The sequence below is a fragment of the Montipora capricornis genome, chromosome 10 (assembly GCF_036669925.1).
Source record: "Montipora capricornis isolate CH-2021 chromosome 10, ASM3666992v2, whole genome shotgun sequence".
NCBI lineage: Eukaryota > Metazoa > Cnidaria > Anthozoa > Scleractinia > Acroporidae > Montipora > Montipora capricornis.
Window position 1 is genome coordinate 974,667 of NC_090892.1, and position 17,500 is coordinate 992,166.

A 17,500-nucleotide genomic window follows, 5' to 3' on the forward strand; every position below is an offset into this window, starting at 1 on the left:
GCGGCAATGAAGTGAACCGAAAATCATTGCTCGTACCAAGGCAATTTGAGCGATCATTGCCAAAAAAGCCATGACATTTTTGGACTTCAATGAAATTCGAATTCAGAAATTCTAAGATATCTGTGCGATGCTCTAGCAACTGCATCTTCTGAGGTCTGCATGGTCAGTTTAGTGGGTTTGTGTGAGAATTTAACAAAATGGAAGATATACCAGTTGTAAATTAGAGACAAAATTAACAAATGTTCCCTTTACTTCACTTGCCTTTTATTGACTTGCTTCGTCTCTAAGGTTTCAACAACTTGATAAGGGCGAAACATGAATCTCGCCGTTGAGGGCTTGAGCTCAGGTTATCATGGTTGCAGAGACCCTTTCCACAACTACCTCCCCCAATATTTCCAGGACTACCAACCACAAGAGTCCTTTCTCTGCAGAGATCTATACCCAGGGAAAAAGGGATCGAACAAACTAGCCTTCAATTGCTATTTCAAGCGACACTTGGCAGGATAGTCATTAGAAATGTAAGCTGTTATTGCTGGAAAGGAGTTGCTGACCGTTCTGTTGTTGGTGCTGTGATCGACTTGTTTGAAATTTTTGTTCCTCTTTTCAAAGTTCGACTTGAAATCAAATTCACTTTGCCTGTGAACTGTTCTTTTTTTTTTTTTTTTTTAGATTCAAGTGGAAAGGAGTGTTTGCCAGTGTGGGTGGACTTCTCGGAATTTCTTTTGTTGTCACTGGAGTGATAATTGATTATTATGACCTGAAAGTAGTACTATTCGGCATGGGCGAGTAAGTGTTCCATGATTCTTTTTTTTTCCTTGTTTGTTTCTTTTTTTGTTTTTCTTAACAACATCAGCTACGAATAGATAGATTAGACCATTTAAAGACACAGTGTTCCAAGTCAATGAAGCAAATTAAAGCAAATTGCACCCGGCAGTCGTGGCAGCGGTGATGCATTTCACAAACTGTTTTCTTCTTTGCTGGGAGTCAAAGGATTTTTGCGTGAGTTGGTGTAGAAACTAATTCCCTTTTCTTTGCGTAACCTCCAAAAGGGTCTTGGCATGTTGGTCATACCCGAAATTCGCATTTTATTTTTTCTAAAGAGCAAAAAAAGAAGTGTTAATCAAATTATTGATTTAGTCAGAGTCAAAGCAAATCCTCTGTTTTTATAAAAGGTAAGCAATCTGTTTACTTCTACAGATATTTTACTTTGTTTTTACTACGCTAGTTTCAAATTGTGAGAGCAAACGAACTTAGTTGTTTGCCCTTTTCTTTGCTTTTAGCAATTACAGGAATTCATTCCTTTACTTTGACATCTTTTTCCACGATTGAAAACTAGCAAATTAATAACAACGTTGTGACAACAAAGTCAAATGAAGTAAAATCATATTCACTTAAAGGGTTTAGTGTTTTGAGGAAAGAATACCCAAAGAAAAGCCACTAGCAGTCAGTCAGAGAATTCCGGAAATACTGATTGCTCTGTGAGTGGTTAGTTTCCCCAACCCTGCACGATCCCGGCTGCTTGTTTCTCAGGAAATGGCAGGTTTTTTTTTTTTTTAGGGATCCTAATAAAAAACCAAACAATGATGATGAAAACAATTTCTCTAGTTTTTTTTTTTTAGGGATCCTAATAAAAAACCAAACAATGATGATGAAAACAATTTCTCTAACCTGTTGTATATCAAGCCATATTGTCGCATCTCACCTTATCTTGTGGGAATGGTCCTTGGATATCTGATCCACGTTGAAAAATCAGCACCTCGTCTAAGCCCATTGGTAAGTAGTAGAGAAGGACCTATTCGCGATCGCTTTTAAAGATTTTTCCGACCGCTGTTTGCCTTTTGTAAGGGACTGTCACGTTATTTAGAGTGTTTAGGGGAAGTCTTTAGTTAATCATGTGTTTAAAACTTGAAAATGGTAATGTGGAATTCCTTTACTGATAAATTTATCGTTACATCACAACCAAGATGATTCTGAAAAAAAAAGCTGTCTTTATCCAAGCGATTTGCCATTAACGTGAAAAATGTCGGGTCAATTTTTTCCAAGATTACCCAAATGCATTCCGTTTAAATCTTGTCCATTTGTGTCCATCTATGCAGTTCTTTCCTTTTTGCTGTATTTCTTTTATGTTGTTCAAGAGTTTTAAGTGGTTATTGCACTGTTTCATTGTACTTTTTGGGCATTTTGGGTGTCATGAAATTACATCATTGTGCATGACATATCCCCTTTAACCCTTTCAGCCCCGTGGGGTTCCCCATTGACGAGTAAAATCGTCTGGCGTTAGACAGAGTAAAATCTATAAGTGGCACTATTAGGAGTGAAAGGGTTAAAGTCCCGAAAAATCTGAGTCAGCAAAACAGTAGATAGATTTATAGTAGCATCTCCTGTCCGGGAAGCGACAGCCTCCTTTTGCTTGTCATGAAAGCGTAAGAATTCTGTCATTCTAACATTTATGTCTCGCTCCTTTGAGAAGTTGCTCAATACCTGGATCGAACAGTCAAGAAATACGAAAATTTGAAAACAAATTTTATCCATTTTTGGCAAAGGGCATTTTGCCGTATGCTAAATTTCTTAAGTGACACAGGGGTTACCCCAAGGAAAGCTTTGGAAAACTATACGTCCCATTGGGGCGTATTAAAATATGCGGGATCTGCTTGCAATGAGAACTAGCCACTATGTTATCACCTAACTTAGACCTTGTCCAAGAAATATTGCAGCGGACGTAAAGCGTGTTACAGTCATTTCTAGGATGATGCGAGTTAAAGACAATTACGTTCGAGGAAAAGTAGAACCAAAAGATTTGAGCCTACCGTGTCCTTGCGACACGGTGACGCACTATTAAAAAGGGATCGCCTCACGCTCTGATTATCCAAGATCGGGATAAACAAACAGCAACAAAGGGATGAAACCCTAAAAGATATTCTAGTCCAACGCAAGAAAAATGAACGGGGGATTTAAAAAAAAATGAACGACAGATAGCATGTTAAGGACTCATTGCCATTAGGAACTTTTTTATTGCACAAATTATCACAAAGCTCTGTATGCGACCACAGTTGATTGTCAAGTCATCTACCATGTGCCTAATGCGCCACGCCTTTTACAGTGCGTCGTCTTTTTTAGTGAATTACTATTAATGATTTTCTGTTTCGCTCGTGGAAAGTAAAATAGTAGCAATTATGGATTTTTCCAACTGGAAACTGACTCCTTTTTGTGCATCTTAAAAGAGGAGAGGAGATGTTTTCAAGTTAAACGTTGACGAAAGCCGTTTCCAAAAGAACAAGAAAAATGCTAAAGAAGTTTTCAAGTTCACTTTATCTTTTGGAAAATTATCCTATTTAGTACTTATGGAATTATTCTCCAACACTCTGAAGATCTTTGAGATATTGTGGTGATCGGAAGTGACTTCGTTTCGCAAAGTAAGCGTTTGTCTGTTCGATCCTCTGCCGTTGGCATCAGTCATTGACAGACACAAACTTTCAGACATGATCGAAATAATACTTATCTCAGTGCCTACTCCATGAACGAGCAGCTCGGCTTCGTGTTACTCGTGTCTATTGGAGCATTACTAAACCACGAAACACCGAAAGGAAACACCAAAACATCATGTATGACCCCACCATACATTGAACACTAACTGACAAAGGTTGGATTTGAGATTAAATACCTAGGCCTAATTAGGCCTAAAACGTTTTCTCCTAATCTGAAACTTGAATCTGAATCTTAATCTTAATCTCAATGAATTAAGAGCATCAACATTTTAGGCCAAATTAGGCCTAAAGGGACATATAATCTCAAGATCCAACCTTTGTTGATTAGTATTCAATGTATGGTGGTATCATATATGGTGTTTCGTTGCGCTGTTTCTTATTTTTAATTAGTTCAGTAATGTCCCGTTTAGTGCCACCGAACACACTCTAGTGGCTGTATACTGTCACACCGAGTTTCATTGGTTGTGCCTTCTGATGTGACTACATAATGCATAAAAAAGCATGCCTTTAAAGTCACCTAAAGCTGTTATAAATGTTATTGAAAAAACACATTTCAGTTTTCTTTTACAAGTTGCGTCAGTGACGTCACCAAAGGGTATCTTTGATTACTTTGATTGCAGAGAAAAATACCGAGACAGATTGTTTGTCTGGTCGGTTGGTTTGTGGCAATTGGTCTCGGTGTGACTGTTGTGTATGGTATTTATCCTTCTACCAAGAAAGGAGGCACGCCATTCAATAAGGCTGAGAACATTACTTACGGCTCCTTTAGTCGCTTTACGTGGGGTCTGGCGCTTGCATGGGTCATTTACGCTTGCAACAAAGGATATGGAAGTAAGTAAAACTCGAAATCAATACGATAATTCTTCTCATGGTAAACTTTATTTTTTAAGTGACATGTTAATCCCTAAATATTGGAGAATTGTGTGAAAACTAAGGAATACTGAATGATCATCATATTAACACGTACATGCACCATTCAAGCATGGACGCGGCGTAGACGTTTCATTAGAGATAAAATTGTCGTCCGGCGTCCAAGTCTGCCTCGTATAATGTTTGTGTTGCAGGTCTTGTAAACAAGTTCCTATCTGCGTCGTATTGGATTCCACTGAGCCGTTTGACATACAGTGCGTATTTGCTGCATTTGATGGTTCTGGGAGCTTACTTCGGGTCCTTTCAACACACGACAGAATACACCGACAAGATATTGGTAAGTTGAATACAGTAATACATACCATGTCTTTATGAGCAGTCCATCACTCTTTAATTCAGAATTCTTGGTGCTGAGTATACAGCAGATGTGACTGGACTTATGTTAGGTTGAGGAAATAATTATTCATAGATATGATAACCTCACGTCAGTTTGTTCAACACGATGAAAATAAGGAAACACAAATCGACGGGATTTTAGAATACAGTAAAACCCCGCGAGTGAGATCTTTTTTTTAGGAACCTGATACCCTAAAATTGTCAGGAAGACCCCCTCGAAACAAGAACCTGTTGTCCCTAAAATTTGAAACAGGTTCTTATTTTCTAAAATCTACAAAATGTACGCACTTTGGCAAATAAGATCAATTGACATTTAAAGTTCTCTACAAACGTTCGTTTCTTAAGATGAGCATTTGTTTACGCAAGCGCTGATGATTTGTTATTAACAGCATATACTTTCATTTGTACACATTTCCAACATTCAGTAATTGTTGCCAAAGGCACAACATTTTAATCTGCTCTGTTTAAATTGTGAACTGGAATTTTAACAGTAAAAGCATTTGTTGATGTTCTGAGGATTCTTGTGATCTTTTGATTTTACTTATGGTCATTTTTTGTGTGATTTTCTCTATTCTGTCTTTAAATTTTATTCAAATTTTATATAAGGGATAGGGAAAAACCGGCTGCTGCATGGGGGATGAAGACCGAATACCAGTAAATTCTGCTATCTATAGCGTGATTTTTTCTTCAGAAAATAAGAACCTATTTAAGGACGATGCCTACTATTGTTATTGTACATATGTTCTGCGCATCTCGAGATACTCGGGTTTCCTATCGGTGATACTTACCAATACAGTTTAAAACTATCTGGAGAAAGTAGATCTTAGTAAGTACTCTTGGTATCCAAAAAGAAAATTGGGGGTAACAATGCATATTTTAGGGATAATTAAGCTTCAATTCGCGAAAGAACGCCATACATTGCCTTGTATTTTAATGCTTTTTACAAATATTATTCATCAATTATCTTTGAAAAATGCGTGCTTACCCCCAATTTTCTTTTTGGATTTCAATAACACTTGTTAAGATCTACATTTCCTGCATAATCTTTAATAAATTAGTAGGCACCGTCCTTAACAACCTAAATAGCCTAAATTTCTGTTAATTGCCACTTATGTAAGAACCACAGTTAGGCTAAATTTTAAAATGGAAGGTTTTTACTCGCGGGGTTTTACTGTATATGAAATTTCACAGATGTGAAGTGCGGAATAAACATGAAATGAAAGTTGAAAAGATCAAACCTAAAAAATCCAGGATTGGACGGGATTCAAAGTCCGTGTTACCAAGCAATTGCGCTTCGCGCGCATGCACTGCTCTGCCAACTGAGCGATCAAGCGATGTCATCGAAGCTGATCAATTGCGATTTGAAGTTCTATCGCGTCAGTGATGAATGAAACATATTTTTGAATATTTGAAATATCATATTTGTGAAGTGCGGGATGACGATGAAATGAAAGTTCGAAGGATCATCGCAGTCAGATAAACAACTTGAAAAACATCCAGACTTAAACGGAATTCGAACAAATGACTGCAGGCCGCACGACACGGTAAATTTTAAGTTTTTTAAGGTATATTAGTCACCCGTGTCATGCATCATAGGGATGCCGCGCACATATGTGGAGGTGTGCTCGGCACTCCAAATATTGGTACCGTGTCGCTATTTTGAGTGTCCCGTATCAATTTTGTGCGTGAAATGGGTTATGGTTTCGATGATCTCTGAAACGTCGATTACCTTTTTTTGTTAGACCATCTCCCGAGATATTATTGATCTCTCAGCCATGAGAGTAAATGTTTGTGTTTCCCTTTTGCAGGCATTCTACTTCGTTTCCATAGTAGCGATGTCCTACGCTGTGGCGTTTGTGCTGGCTGTTTGTGTGGAGTTTCCTATGATGCAGTTGGAGAACGCGTTTTTCTTTAGAAATAAGAAGTAGGGCATGTAATGCCAATAATGTTGAAACGCATGCGCAGATCTTTACTTTAAACACTGGTAACCCATGACATCTCCCTTTATTGGTATCATGTAAAAAAGCGTAAACTGGCTTACCCGACCTGTAAACAACCTGAAGAAATGTCATCATTTGGTGGTTTCGGCTGACTCGACATCGCTATCAGCACCTTGTTTCATTCAACTCTCAGTTTGTCCACTGTTGCAGTTTTCCTCAAGTGATTTAACAAAAAGCCGAAGCCTGGTGGCCCAACGAGGACTTCTGGTTGATTTATTTTTTAATTGTTATTTTCTCAATTATTGTTATTTTTCATTTTTTATTTTTTTTATTCTTTGTTTTTAAATAAAATACTAGTGAGCAGCACACAGCAGCAAATCTTGTCATCTTGTCAGTTTCATTTTCTCCGGCCGGTTTCGTCTGGACCACTAAAACTTCGTCAGGGAGTTTAATTGGACAAGATGGTACATGGAACTTGTTTTATAGCTAAGTTACAAAGTAAAAATCACGTTCCAACAAGGGTGTGAAGAGCGAAAGACACCCACAGAACACTAAGTGCAGGATATGACCAAAAAGCGTCATGGTATAATGTAAAATTATCATTTGGGGCTCACGGATTATGGTTTTGGTCATCTTCCAGGATTCTGCGCCATACAGTAGAGTGCTTAAGACATTGCTTTTGAAGAATCGGATCTTTGTCATCTGGGTGATGTTCTTGGATCTACAAGTGCCTCGAGGCGGAGCAAAGCCCTGGCTTTCCTTTGAAATCCGGACTAGGATCTCTTCTTCTCCATTTCTGCTGGTGGACACCTTAGATCCCAGGTAGGTAAAGTGTTCAGCCTCATCTACCACTTCCCCATTCACCATAATGGTGAGGTTTTGCTACTCATCCTTAAGTACCTTGTCTTCTTACTGTTGATCTTCAGGCCTAAGTTCCCTGCTGTAGTTGCCCTGCATGTCCTGGTGTCGGTGGGCGAGCAGCGCAATAAGGTCTTCCAAGACACTGGTCAATGTCCATCTAATCCCTTTTCTTCCACTACTAGTCACTTGTTTCAAAACCCAAAAAGGGGGTGAGAATACACCTTTGTTTCAAACCCGTGGTCAGGCTTAAGGCGTCTGTAAGCGCTGCATTGCAAATAACCTGGGACTTGAATTCAAGGTAAAGCATCTTGATGACAGTTACCAGTTTTGGTGGAATCCCATAGTGCCTTAATATCTTCCCCAGGGTATCTCGGTGAATGCCGTCAAACGCCTTCTCAAAGTTAATAAAGTTGGGATACAGGGGAGCATTCCATTCCTTGCTCTGCTCTAGAATTTGCCTCAGGGTGAAGATGTGGTCAGAGCACGAGCATCCAGGGCGGAACGGCTTGCCTGTTCCTGCCTGATGTACTTACTCGTCCGTTTGTTTAGCCAGTCCTGTCTGGATGATCTTGTTGAAGACCTTGCTGGTAAAGGCGAGCCGAGTGACGCCTCTCCAGTTGTTGCAGACACCCAAATCACCCTTTTTGGGTAATTTTACAATGAGTCCGATCTTCCACGCTTCAGGAATCGCTCTCCCATATCTCTCTGAATATGCACATCAAAAGGCGTGGTGTTTCAGTTTCTTCAGCCTTGAGCATTTCTGCTGTCATTCCATCTGCTCCACCTGCCTTCCCGCTCGTCATCGCTTTGATGGCAGCTTTCCCCTCTTCCATGGTAGGTGGAGCTATGCAGATATCCAAGTCCTCTACTGCCGGTGGAATCCCAGCTACTTGTTCAGGTTCTGGCCTATTTAGAATGCTTCCAAAATGTACCTTCCAGCGTGCTAGCTTTTCTGCTTGTTTCGAAAGAACATTGCCATCTATGTCTTTTACAGGGATATCGTTGTTTTTAAAACCATTATTTAACATGATTCTAGTTCTATGTAGGTTCTTCAGATCTTGTATACCAGAAACCTTTTCTGCCTCATCCGCCAGTCTCTCTACAAAGTTATTCTTGTCTAGGTTGGTCATTTTTTTCTCCTCATGGTCCAATTCTGAGTATTTTCTCCTCAGCTGGTCACGGACGCGTTCTGACTGGGTGGAGTTCATTCATTCATTTGACTACTCTCCTTGTTTTTATTTTCTCCCAGGTCTCCCCTTGTATCCATTCCTCCCTCTTCCTCTTTCTAAATCCAAGGACCTTCTCTCCCGCTGCTTTGAATGCCTGATTAAAGGAGTCGACGTTCATCTCCTGTTCTTCCCCCAGGATTTGGAAGCGCTTTTTCAGCTCCTGTCTAAAGGCTTGTCTGATCCGGTCATCTTTCAGTTTACGAGAATGGAAGTGTTGTCCCCTTCTCTGTCCTCTTCGTGCCCTCCGCAGCTTCAGTGAGACAACTGCCACCAGCGGGTTGTGATCACTGGCGACATCTGCTGCTCTGTAGACCCTTACATCTTGTAAGGAGCTTCTCCATTTTCCGTTGATCAGTGGCTCCACTGGGCGAGGGCTAAGTCGTCTTGTCAACATCTCTATGCTGAAACAAGGTACCTCCAATGACCATGTTGTTTTCATCACAGAAGTGACACAGCCTTTCTCCATTGTCATTGATGGTACCTATACCGTGCTTCCCCATCACACGGTCCCTGCCAATGTTATTGTTCCCGGGTCTGGCATTCAGGTCTCCCAACACCATAAGAAGGTCGTGTGTTGGGACCTCATCAGTCACTGCCTGCAGCTGTTCGTAAATAGCATCTTTGTCTGCCTCCTCAGCATCTTCAATGGGAGCATAGCACATTATCACCGTCAACTTAGTGTACTTTGAGTTGAACCTGGCCTTGAGCAGTCTCGATCCTGATGGTTTCCATTCGATGAGTGTCCTCTCCTTCCTGCTCATGATCAAGGCCACTCCCTCTGTGTGATGGCCATCCAATCCGCCCGAACATAGTATGGTATGCTCATGTCCTCTGTCCCGACCCTGTCCAACGAGCCTTACAGACACCAAGGATGTCGAGGCCGTAGTTTTGAAACTCCCCTACTACTTGGGCAAGCTTACCGGTCTGGTACAAAGTTCTTACATTCCAACAAGCTATTCTAGTCTTCTCTTTCGGTTTCAAGAAATCCACAGTCGGGGTGTCAACTCCCTGGAGGGTTTGGTTGACATCCGTCATCCGTCCAGTTCCCTGGCTAGTATCATCCCCGTCACCACCAATGATTGTTTCTCTGGCGTTGGTTTCGGTAACAATAATTGTTTGACGGGATGGGGTTGTTAGCCCCATGCCCAACCCTCCTCTTTTACCCGGTCTTGGGACCGGCTGGATATACCCAGGCAGAGTTGAAGCTCTCGTTTTTGTGCACGATTGATGGCGGGACCTTGGGAAGCCAAAAAATTGGCTTTTGTGAAGAAGAAAGCGTTTCAAGTAAAGGTGGTTCAATTCAATTTATAGCGCCGAGGACGACTGAATCTTTGAAATTTAACTAATATCAAACATTTTGAGAGGTAGGCTTCAGTCTAAATCAATTTTTTGACGTACGTTCAAATTATTGTTCCGGATTGTTAAGGTCATGCTAAACCTAAGATCTTGTGCATGTTTTTTCGCAAAATGCACTGTTAGGGATTATTTCTACAACCGAATAAAGCTTGATGACATATGTTGGTGTCATTCACAGATAAAAAATATAACTAACAATTATTCACCGAAGTGAAGGTGAATAGATAAACAATAGCCTTCATTTGGCGCGAAAATATGCTCGGATATTTGTCCGCGGATTATCTGTTTATCTGTTTAACTTGTCTCGTTTGTCTCGTTGTCTTCATTTTAACTTGTCTCGTTCCTTTGAGAAGTTGCTTGATATATAGAGCTAACAGGAGAGAAATGAGCTAATATCAAGCAGGGTTCTTCCATCTTTGGCAAAACCCTAATTTCACTCCGACGTTTGCCGTTTGGCGTAAACGTCATGCTTAATCTCTCTATTGTGGGATATATACGCTGACAGGAGCCCAAGAGTAGGAGCGCAAACTCCCAGAGACACTGAAGACTCGCTGATCTTTACTGACTTTACTGAAATTTTCTTAATTCTGCGGAATCTCACCTTCAAACCATCAATCAAATTTCCGAACATACCCGACCGAAGATCGACTCCGCCTCCACAAAGTGAATTGGAGTTTTTGTTTAGTGCACAGTTCGAACACCATTATGATATGTATTTAGAAATTCTTCAGTGAAAAGATTCGTACAGATTCCATCGGCGCCGAGTTCGAATGTACGAATGTACCGTGGAAGCCAAAGATGCTGATTGGTGAGTTATGTCACGCATCAATTGATTCCGGCATCTGTAGTTGGCGTCGGAAGTTTCACTTTCGATATATTAAAATTCAGCTTGGCAGCGAGGCCTAGAGGACACAAACAAAGGAAACTGAATGAACATGTTTATTCATTTCTTTTGTTTGTGTCCTCTAAGGCCTGTTCCAAACGTCGTGCTACTGCCGTGCCGAACTCAAATGAATTTGGCTTGGCAGTGGCACGACGATGGCACGGCAGCGGTTTCAAACGTTGGACCTAATACAGTCGCGCGAAATTCAAAAGACAAAACAAACCATCCATCCAGCGTAATAGTATGCAAATAATGCAAAATACATTAAATTAATTTATGAATTGAGTTCGGCGCAACCATTATCGCACGCCGTTTGAAACCAAGTCGCTCTACTGCCGTGCGGCACCGCAAGTCCTGCCGTGCTAAGTAGTCGTGCCCACCCTAATTCAGCCGTGCCGCGCGTGATACTGCTACTATCGAACCTAATTCAGCCGTGCCACGCGTGCTACTGCAGTGCTTAAATCGAAATGACAATTTCATTTGGAACAGTCCTAAGCTTCACTATCAAGGTGAATTCTATTTCGATAACAGTCTCACTCACTAGTGAGTCACGTGAGATATGTACGTGTAACCCAAGCATTGAGTTGCGCGCGTAATCTTAGAGCGTTCAGTACTGTGTCTGAAGATTGCGACCAAAGCAGAAGAAAAACACCCGAAGAGGAGGATGAACTGATTAGTGATGAGTCAAAGGAGCAGCAGACAAGTACCACGCCAACAACGACGAACCCGATGGTTCAGGTTATGCAGAATTTGAACAGTTCTCTCGAAGCGATGGCGGGCTCTATGCAGGTGATGCAACGATCCCTCAAGCGACTCAAACGTACCAGAGGACCATTCCTCTCACCCAAAGAAGAAAAGAGCAACCACTTCGAAGGATATTAGCTCCTCAGAAGAAGATGATGACTCGGACAAAGACCTCGAGGAGCTTTATGGCGACGATTTAAAACAACACAATGCTCGACACGAGCAAACAGACGACAATGACCCATTGTTGTCGGAGATTGCTTAGGAACTGCAGAGCTCGGAGGATACGGGACCTGCTATTGATAAAAAACTCGCAGAAATCATAAACAAAAAATGGTCTGCGAAATTGCCAGACTCAAAACTGAAAGATAAGTATGGGAAATATTTACGTCCCTCGAATTGTGAGACTCTCACAACACCACGGGTAAATCCCGAAATATTTATTTATTTATTTATTTATTTATACCAACTTTATTTGCAAAGAACATCGCAAAAAGGGTGCTGCCAGGGAAGAACTGAATCCTCATATACGGCAACCCCCAATATGGGATACGTTGAGCCACTCAGCGAAACAGCATGACCTCAGGTAAAGCTCAACTCAGAAAAACACTGGCTACGGTTGGAACACTACTGTGCAAATCGCCCGAATTGATAATGAATGTGAAGCATACACAACAGTCGAATGTCGACTCTGACCTAAAAACGTTGATAAAGATGAATACCGACGCGGTTGCCCTTCTAGGTCATGCTCACATTGAAATGTCACACCGCCGAAGGGAGTCCATAAAACCCCACTTAAACAAAGAATATGCAGGGTTATGTGCCTCACATGTACCTGTGACGACCTTTTTGTTTGGAGACGACCTCCAGGCCCGGCTCAATAGCATCCGAGCTTCGAACAGGATAGGCGGCGCAGTAGAAAACCGCCAAAATTACAAGAATAATTACCGGGGAAATTTCCCGCGGAAATCAGACAAGCGTAGAAGGCAGCCTTTTTTAGCGAAGAGCCGTCAGTGGAAGCCCAATCAGAGGTCATACTCTCCTGAATGTTGAAAGGCTATCCACTGACATATTTAACAGTTTACAGGTAAACAACCTTATCGTTTGTGAGCCATTACTCAAAAATTATTTAGAAACCAAGGTGGAAAGTTTTGAAGGTGGCCAACTGGCACATTATTTTTGTGAATGGAATAAGATCACTTCTGACACAGAAGTCCTTAATTGTGTGAAAGGGCAGTACATAGAGTTCTGTACTTCACCAATAACAAATAGAATTCCCAAAGATAAAAAATATAACATCAGTGACTCACTGATTATAGATGCAGAAATTCAAAAACTGCTTGACAAGGGGGTTATTGTCCCTTGCGGACATGAAATAGGAGAAAACCTCTCACCCATTTTTGTAACTGAGAAAAAAGATGGATCCTTCAGAATGACCCTAAATTTAAAGAGTCATAAAAAGCATGTTGAATATCAGCATTTTAAATGGACTCAGTCTGGACAGCCATTAGATTAATGACTACCAACTGCTACATGGCCTCCATTGACCTGAAGGACGCTTATTTCTCAGTTCCTATTGCAAAATCGCATCAAAAACTCCTCAAATTTGAGTGGAATAATGTGTTGTATAAATTTACATGTTTCCCCAATGGGCTGGCGTGCTGCCCTCGTAAATTTACAAAAATAATGAAGCCAGTTTTCTCCACCCTTCGACAACTTGGCCACTTATCTACAAATTATATTGATGACTCATGCCTATTTGGCCAAGACTGGGATGATTGTGCACAGAATGTTATTGACACAGTCAAAATTTTAGACACTTTAGGTTTTGTGGTACACCCACATAAATCTGTGTTTACCCCCACCCAAAAATTGTTGTATTTAGGATTTGTCTTTGAATCGGTGTCCATGTGTGTGAGGCTCACACCAGAAAAAGCTGCCAAGCTTAAAAAAGCAGCTACAGACTTGCCTCAAAGCAAGAAACCAACTATAAGGAAAGTAGCTCAGTACCTTGGATACATAGTATCAAGTTTCCAAGGGTCAGCTTATGGTCCCCTACATTACCGATCACTGGAGTATGATAAACGTACAGCTCTAAACTTTAGTAAAGGAGATTTTGATGCAACCATGGAAATATCAGCCCAAAGTAAGGATGAACTTGTATGGTGGGCTGACTCCATTGAGACAGCTTACAACTCAATAAGCAAGGGTGATGTTGACATTACAATTACATCGGATGCATTAAAAATGGGATGGGGCGCTGCAACAATTGATTTGTCAGCAGGTGGCCTCTGGACAGCGGAGGAGGCCAGGGAACACATTAATTACTTAGCGATGCTGGCAGTTTTATTTGCTCTTAAATCATGTAGCACTTTGACTAGTAATAAGCATGTCAAAGTTATGGTGGATAATACCACCACAGAAGCTACGCTGAATAAAATGGGTACATGTCACTCCCCCAAACTTAATACTCTCACCAAGGTCATATGGGAATGGTGTATTATTCACAACATGTGGCTTACAATGGCCCGCATACCCGGCCAGGAGAACATTGAGGCAGACAGAGAGTCACGGACATTTAGGAGGTGTACAGAATGGTGTCTAAACAAAGAGTCTTTTAAACGTGCCCGCAATCAACTCAATGTTACCCCAAATATAGACCTTTTTCCATCTAGAATAAATTTCCAGCTCACACCTTATGTTGCATACCGAGCAGACCCGGAAGCATTTGCCATCAACGCATTCTATATGTCATGGGAACCTTATTTATTCTATGCGTTCCCACCATTTAGCTTAATCACGAGAGTACTTCAGAAGATCCAAGAGGAAGGGGCAACAGGTCTTCCTCTAGTGCCCAAATGGCCGACCCAACCATGGTGGCCAAAAATGGTTCAGATGCTAATCCAGCCACCAGTTCAGTTTCCCAAAGACAGAATGACATTATTTCTACCCAGCGAACCAAAGGAGCTCCATCCGCTACACAAGAAGCTCACATTGATTCTATGTCATCTTTTTTTGGTTAGTGCTTTGTATAATATCTCTCCATTGCCGTCATGCTCGTCTTCTGGACTGTGGTATTTGTGAAATTTAATCCCTGGTTGTTTCCACGCAGGTCCGCACGATTCAAGGGGACGAGGACGAAAATACTGCTCTATTTGCACGAAAGTAAAGGAAAAAAACTTCAAAAACATGCATTCATTTTGAACTTAACTTCGTAGGGTAGTAAAAACATTTTTTTTTTAAAAAGTACCATTAAATTTAAGCAACGATCCGTCCTCGAGTTTTCTAAACTTTCAGCCACTACTCGATCAGCAGCTACCTTTTCCAGAGCGTTTCTATCCTCCTGCTCACTTCTCTTTAACGTTTTATGATGAATCGGAAATAAATGTGCCATTCTTTTGCCGGCCTGGAATTTTTTCCCCGGCGTTTTTTAGCCATGTTATTTTAACTATTGCTTGAAAAATATTAATGAAAGTCAAGTAGACTAGTGCACGACTGATAAAACAAGGAGAATATCAGTCGTGCAGTAGTCTACTTGACTTTCATAAATATTTTTTAATCAATTTTGACTGATCACGATCTTCTCTGATCCAACGCTGTGCAATACTTATCCTCCACGGTTTCTGCAAAGGTTTTAAAACCTCAATTTCACTAATGCTCGAAGTAATGCGTGACATCTTACAGTTGCGTCAGCTGCGCAGTAACGTTGCGCACAAACAATTAGCGCGAACGCCCTTAAGTGGTCTATTCTAATTGGACGTCAAGGGATCGGGTTTACAATTGGCCAGTAAGATCAGAATCCAGTTTAACGATGAAAAAACACAACAACAATGGACAAGAGAACTTTGCGAAAACTAGCAAATTAAAGGAGAACGTTGAGTGACTGCGTGACGGCCATCTCTGTTTTGTTTCGTTTTAATTGTATTGCGGAGAAGGTTTTTGCGAAGTAAACATTAAAATGTGGTTCTTCGAAATGTGGAGCTCAGCGAGTCTTCAGTGTCTCTGGGAGTTAACGCTCCAACTCTTGGGCTCCTGTTAGCGTATATTAATATATTCCCTACACAAACTCCAATTTCCGCCGGAAACAACAAACTCCAAATTAGAAAAAAAAAAAAACCCTTAAGATGTCCCTTAAAGGAAAGTACGGTCTAGAAAAGGTTTCTCAAAATTACTAAAATTTTTCCCAAGGAATTCGAAAAATAATTGCTGTTTTGTCCAGTTCCATTTAAAAATGTGACAAGAGCACTTTGAAGTTGCCTCTTTCGTGACTTGGAAAGCGCCATCTTGGATATGACGTGTCAATAGTCAACAAACGTGTTCGTTACCAAGCTCTTCGTTCCCCGATCACTTTCTCAATGTGGCGTGACCTTTCCGCTCCGAGAAATTCAAATGTAAGATGAATTATGGTAAACGGTCTTTCGGTTCAATAGCTAGTAGGCCAAGTAGGCCATAAGTGCGACAGAAATTCGAGTCACTTAATACTTGTAGATTCTCTGGTCAATCAAACTAGGCGGCAAAAATCAGCTACAGCAAATGCTAACAAGACTAAAACCTTGAACATGCGACATGGAAATATTCGACAAACCTACCTTCCTTTCCTTTTCACTTTCTTTTTTCTGCGACAGCCGTCTTTGATGCTTCAGCATACGTATTTGTTCCGCCGACGAAACTTTCAGATGTTGCTCAATACACATGCTTTTTCACAATAACAATTACCGCTGTTGGTGTTTTACGCTTTCGAGGGGGATGAAACTAGACACGTGTCCATTAAATAAACAAAACAGAAGGTTCCACCGGAAAATGAAAATTTAAAGAAAAGTTGGCCTGCAAAAGTAAAACATGGATAGATTCCTCAAACCTGAAAACCGACTGCTATATTGTCTGTTCGGGTCGGTCATTTTGCTAAGGAGGACTTCAAGCGGGATCTTCAGGTATATGAATATTGGTCTTGGTAGCATTCGCTTCATACTGAAATCTCAATCAGCCAGTCCAAAATATCATTATATTGGAGCGAGAAAACTGAATCAAGCAATATAATGATGACTTTCACTGTTATGCGCTTTTCCAGAAAGTAAAATAAACAACTTGAAATGTATTTAAATTTTGTTAGCTTTATAGACACTACTGAAACGATTACTCTTACCATTCGATAGAAATATATAAATCTATCGTTTGTTGTATAGTTGTTGTATAGTTGTTGTATAGTAACAGGGATCTCGTAGAAAACCACGGTAGGCAGATTAAACTTGATTTCCCGGTGTTTATTTCACAGGAATGAGCGCGGGATAGCACTGCAAGCTCTCTTCCGCTTCGTAAAACTCCTGCATATAACTCACATATAAAACCCTGTCAAACGACCACGAGGTAAATTTGTTCTGATGGTGAAGCTAATATTAATACAATTTACCCTCTGGATTAATATCCAAGTCTACTAAGTATCGCTCTCCTAGCCTGTGTTTTCCTTGTTTACATCAGGTACATCTAGTCATCTGGAGAAATCCTTGACCATTGCTACGTCATAGCCTCGTTTGCATACACAAAACCAAAGATGGCGGATTTCAAATTTTAAATTTGCCCATTTTTGAACGTTATTGTTGGCTATTTAAACATATTAAGCCCAAATGAGTGGTCAAGTATGACAATACAGGTAAAGAACTTTCGATTTAGAAAAACTTTTTCTCGGCCCTACTTTCCCTTTCAGAGCAGTCGTAACTTCTGTAGGTTCCTTAAGGACGG

The 17,500-nt window shown here is 40.8% G+C and overlaps 4 protein-coding genes across 4 annotated transcripts in view; 3 read left to right on the plus strand and 1 right to left on the minus strand.

Annotated features, from left to right (window-relative positions):
- The window catches only part of LOC138020139 (nose resistant to fluoxetine protein 6-like), an 18,386-nt gene extending 11,329 nt beyond the window's left edge, over positions 1-7,057 (plus strand). The window contains exons 8-12 of the mRNA XM_068867165.1: positions 670-786; positions 1,620-1,773; positions 4,106-4,316; positions 4,550-4,692; positions 6,560-7,057. Of these exons, the coding sequence (XP_068723266.1) occupies positions 670-786; positions 1,620-1,773; positions 4,106-4,316; positions 4,550-4,692; positions 6,560-6,679 (745 nt within the window). The 3' untranslated portion in view covers positions 6,680-7,057. The remainder of the gene's footprint in view (positions 1-669; positions 787-1,619; positions 1,774-4,105; positions 4,317-4,549; positions 4,693-6,559) is intronic.
- A 1,175-nt stretch (positions 7,058-8,232) lies between these two features.
- On the minus strand, positions 8,233-8,760 carry LOC138020140 (uncharacterized). The gene has a single exon (XM_068867166.1). It carries the CDS (start codon positions 8,758-8,760, stop codon positions 8,233-8,235), a length of 528 nt encoding a protein of 175 aa, XP_068723267.1.
- Positions 8,761-11,487: 2,727 nt separating this feature from the next.
- Positions 11,488-12,817, plus strand: LOC138020141 (uncharacterized). Its single transcript, XM_068867168.1, is given in 4 exon segments — positions 11,488-11,529; positions 12,030-12,205; positions 12,312-12,366; positions 12,368-12,817. Coding segments are annotated over 4 exon segments (723 nt in total).
- Positions 12,818-13,279: 462 nt separating this feature from the next.
- On the plus strand, positions 13,280-14,933 carry LOC138020142 (uncharacterized). Its single transcript, XM_068867169.1, has 2 exons — positions 13,280-14,782; positions 14,877-14,933. Exons 1-2 carry the CDS (start codon positions 13,280-13,282, stop codon positions 14,931-14,933), a joined length of 1,560 nt encoding a protein of 519 aa, XP_068723270.1.
- The last annotated feature ends 2,567 nt before the right edge of the window (positions 14,934-17,500 follow it).

Bases quoted from the DNA above. Each gene is read 5' to 3' on its own strand.
- LOC138020140 (XM_068867166.1), bottom strand. From the start codon at position 8,760: ATGAACTCCACCCAGTCAGAACGCGTCCGTGACCAGCTGAGGAGAAAA.
- LOC138020142 (XM_068867169.1), top strand. From the start codon at position 13,280: ATGACTACCAACTGCTACATGGCCTCCATTGACCTGAAGGACGCTTAT. The intron at 14,783-14,876 runs GTTAGTGCTTTG...GTTTCCACGCAG, and splicing joins TTCTATGTCATCTTTTTTTG to GTCCGCACGATTCAAGGGGA.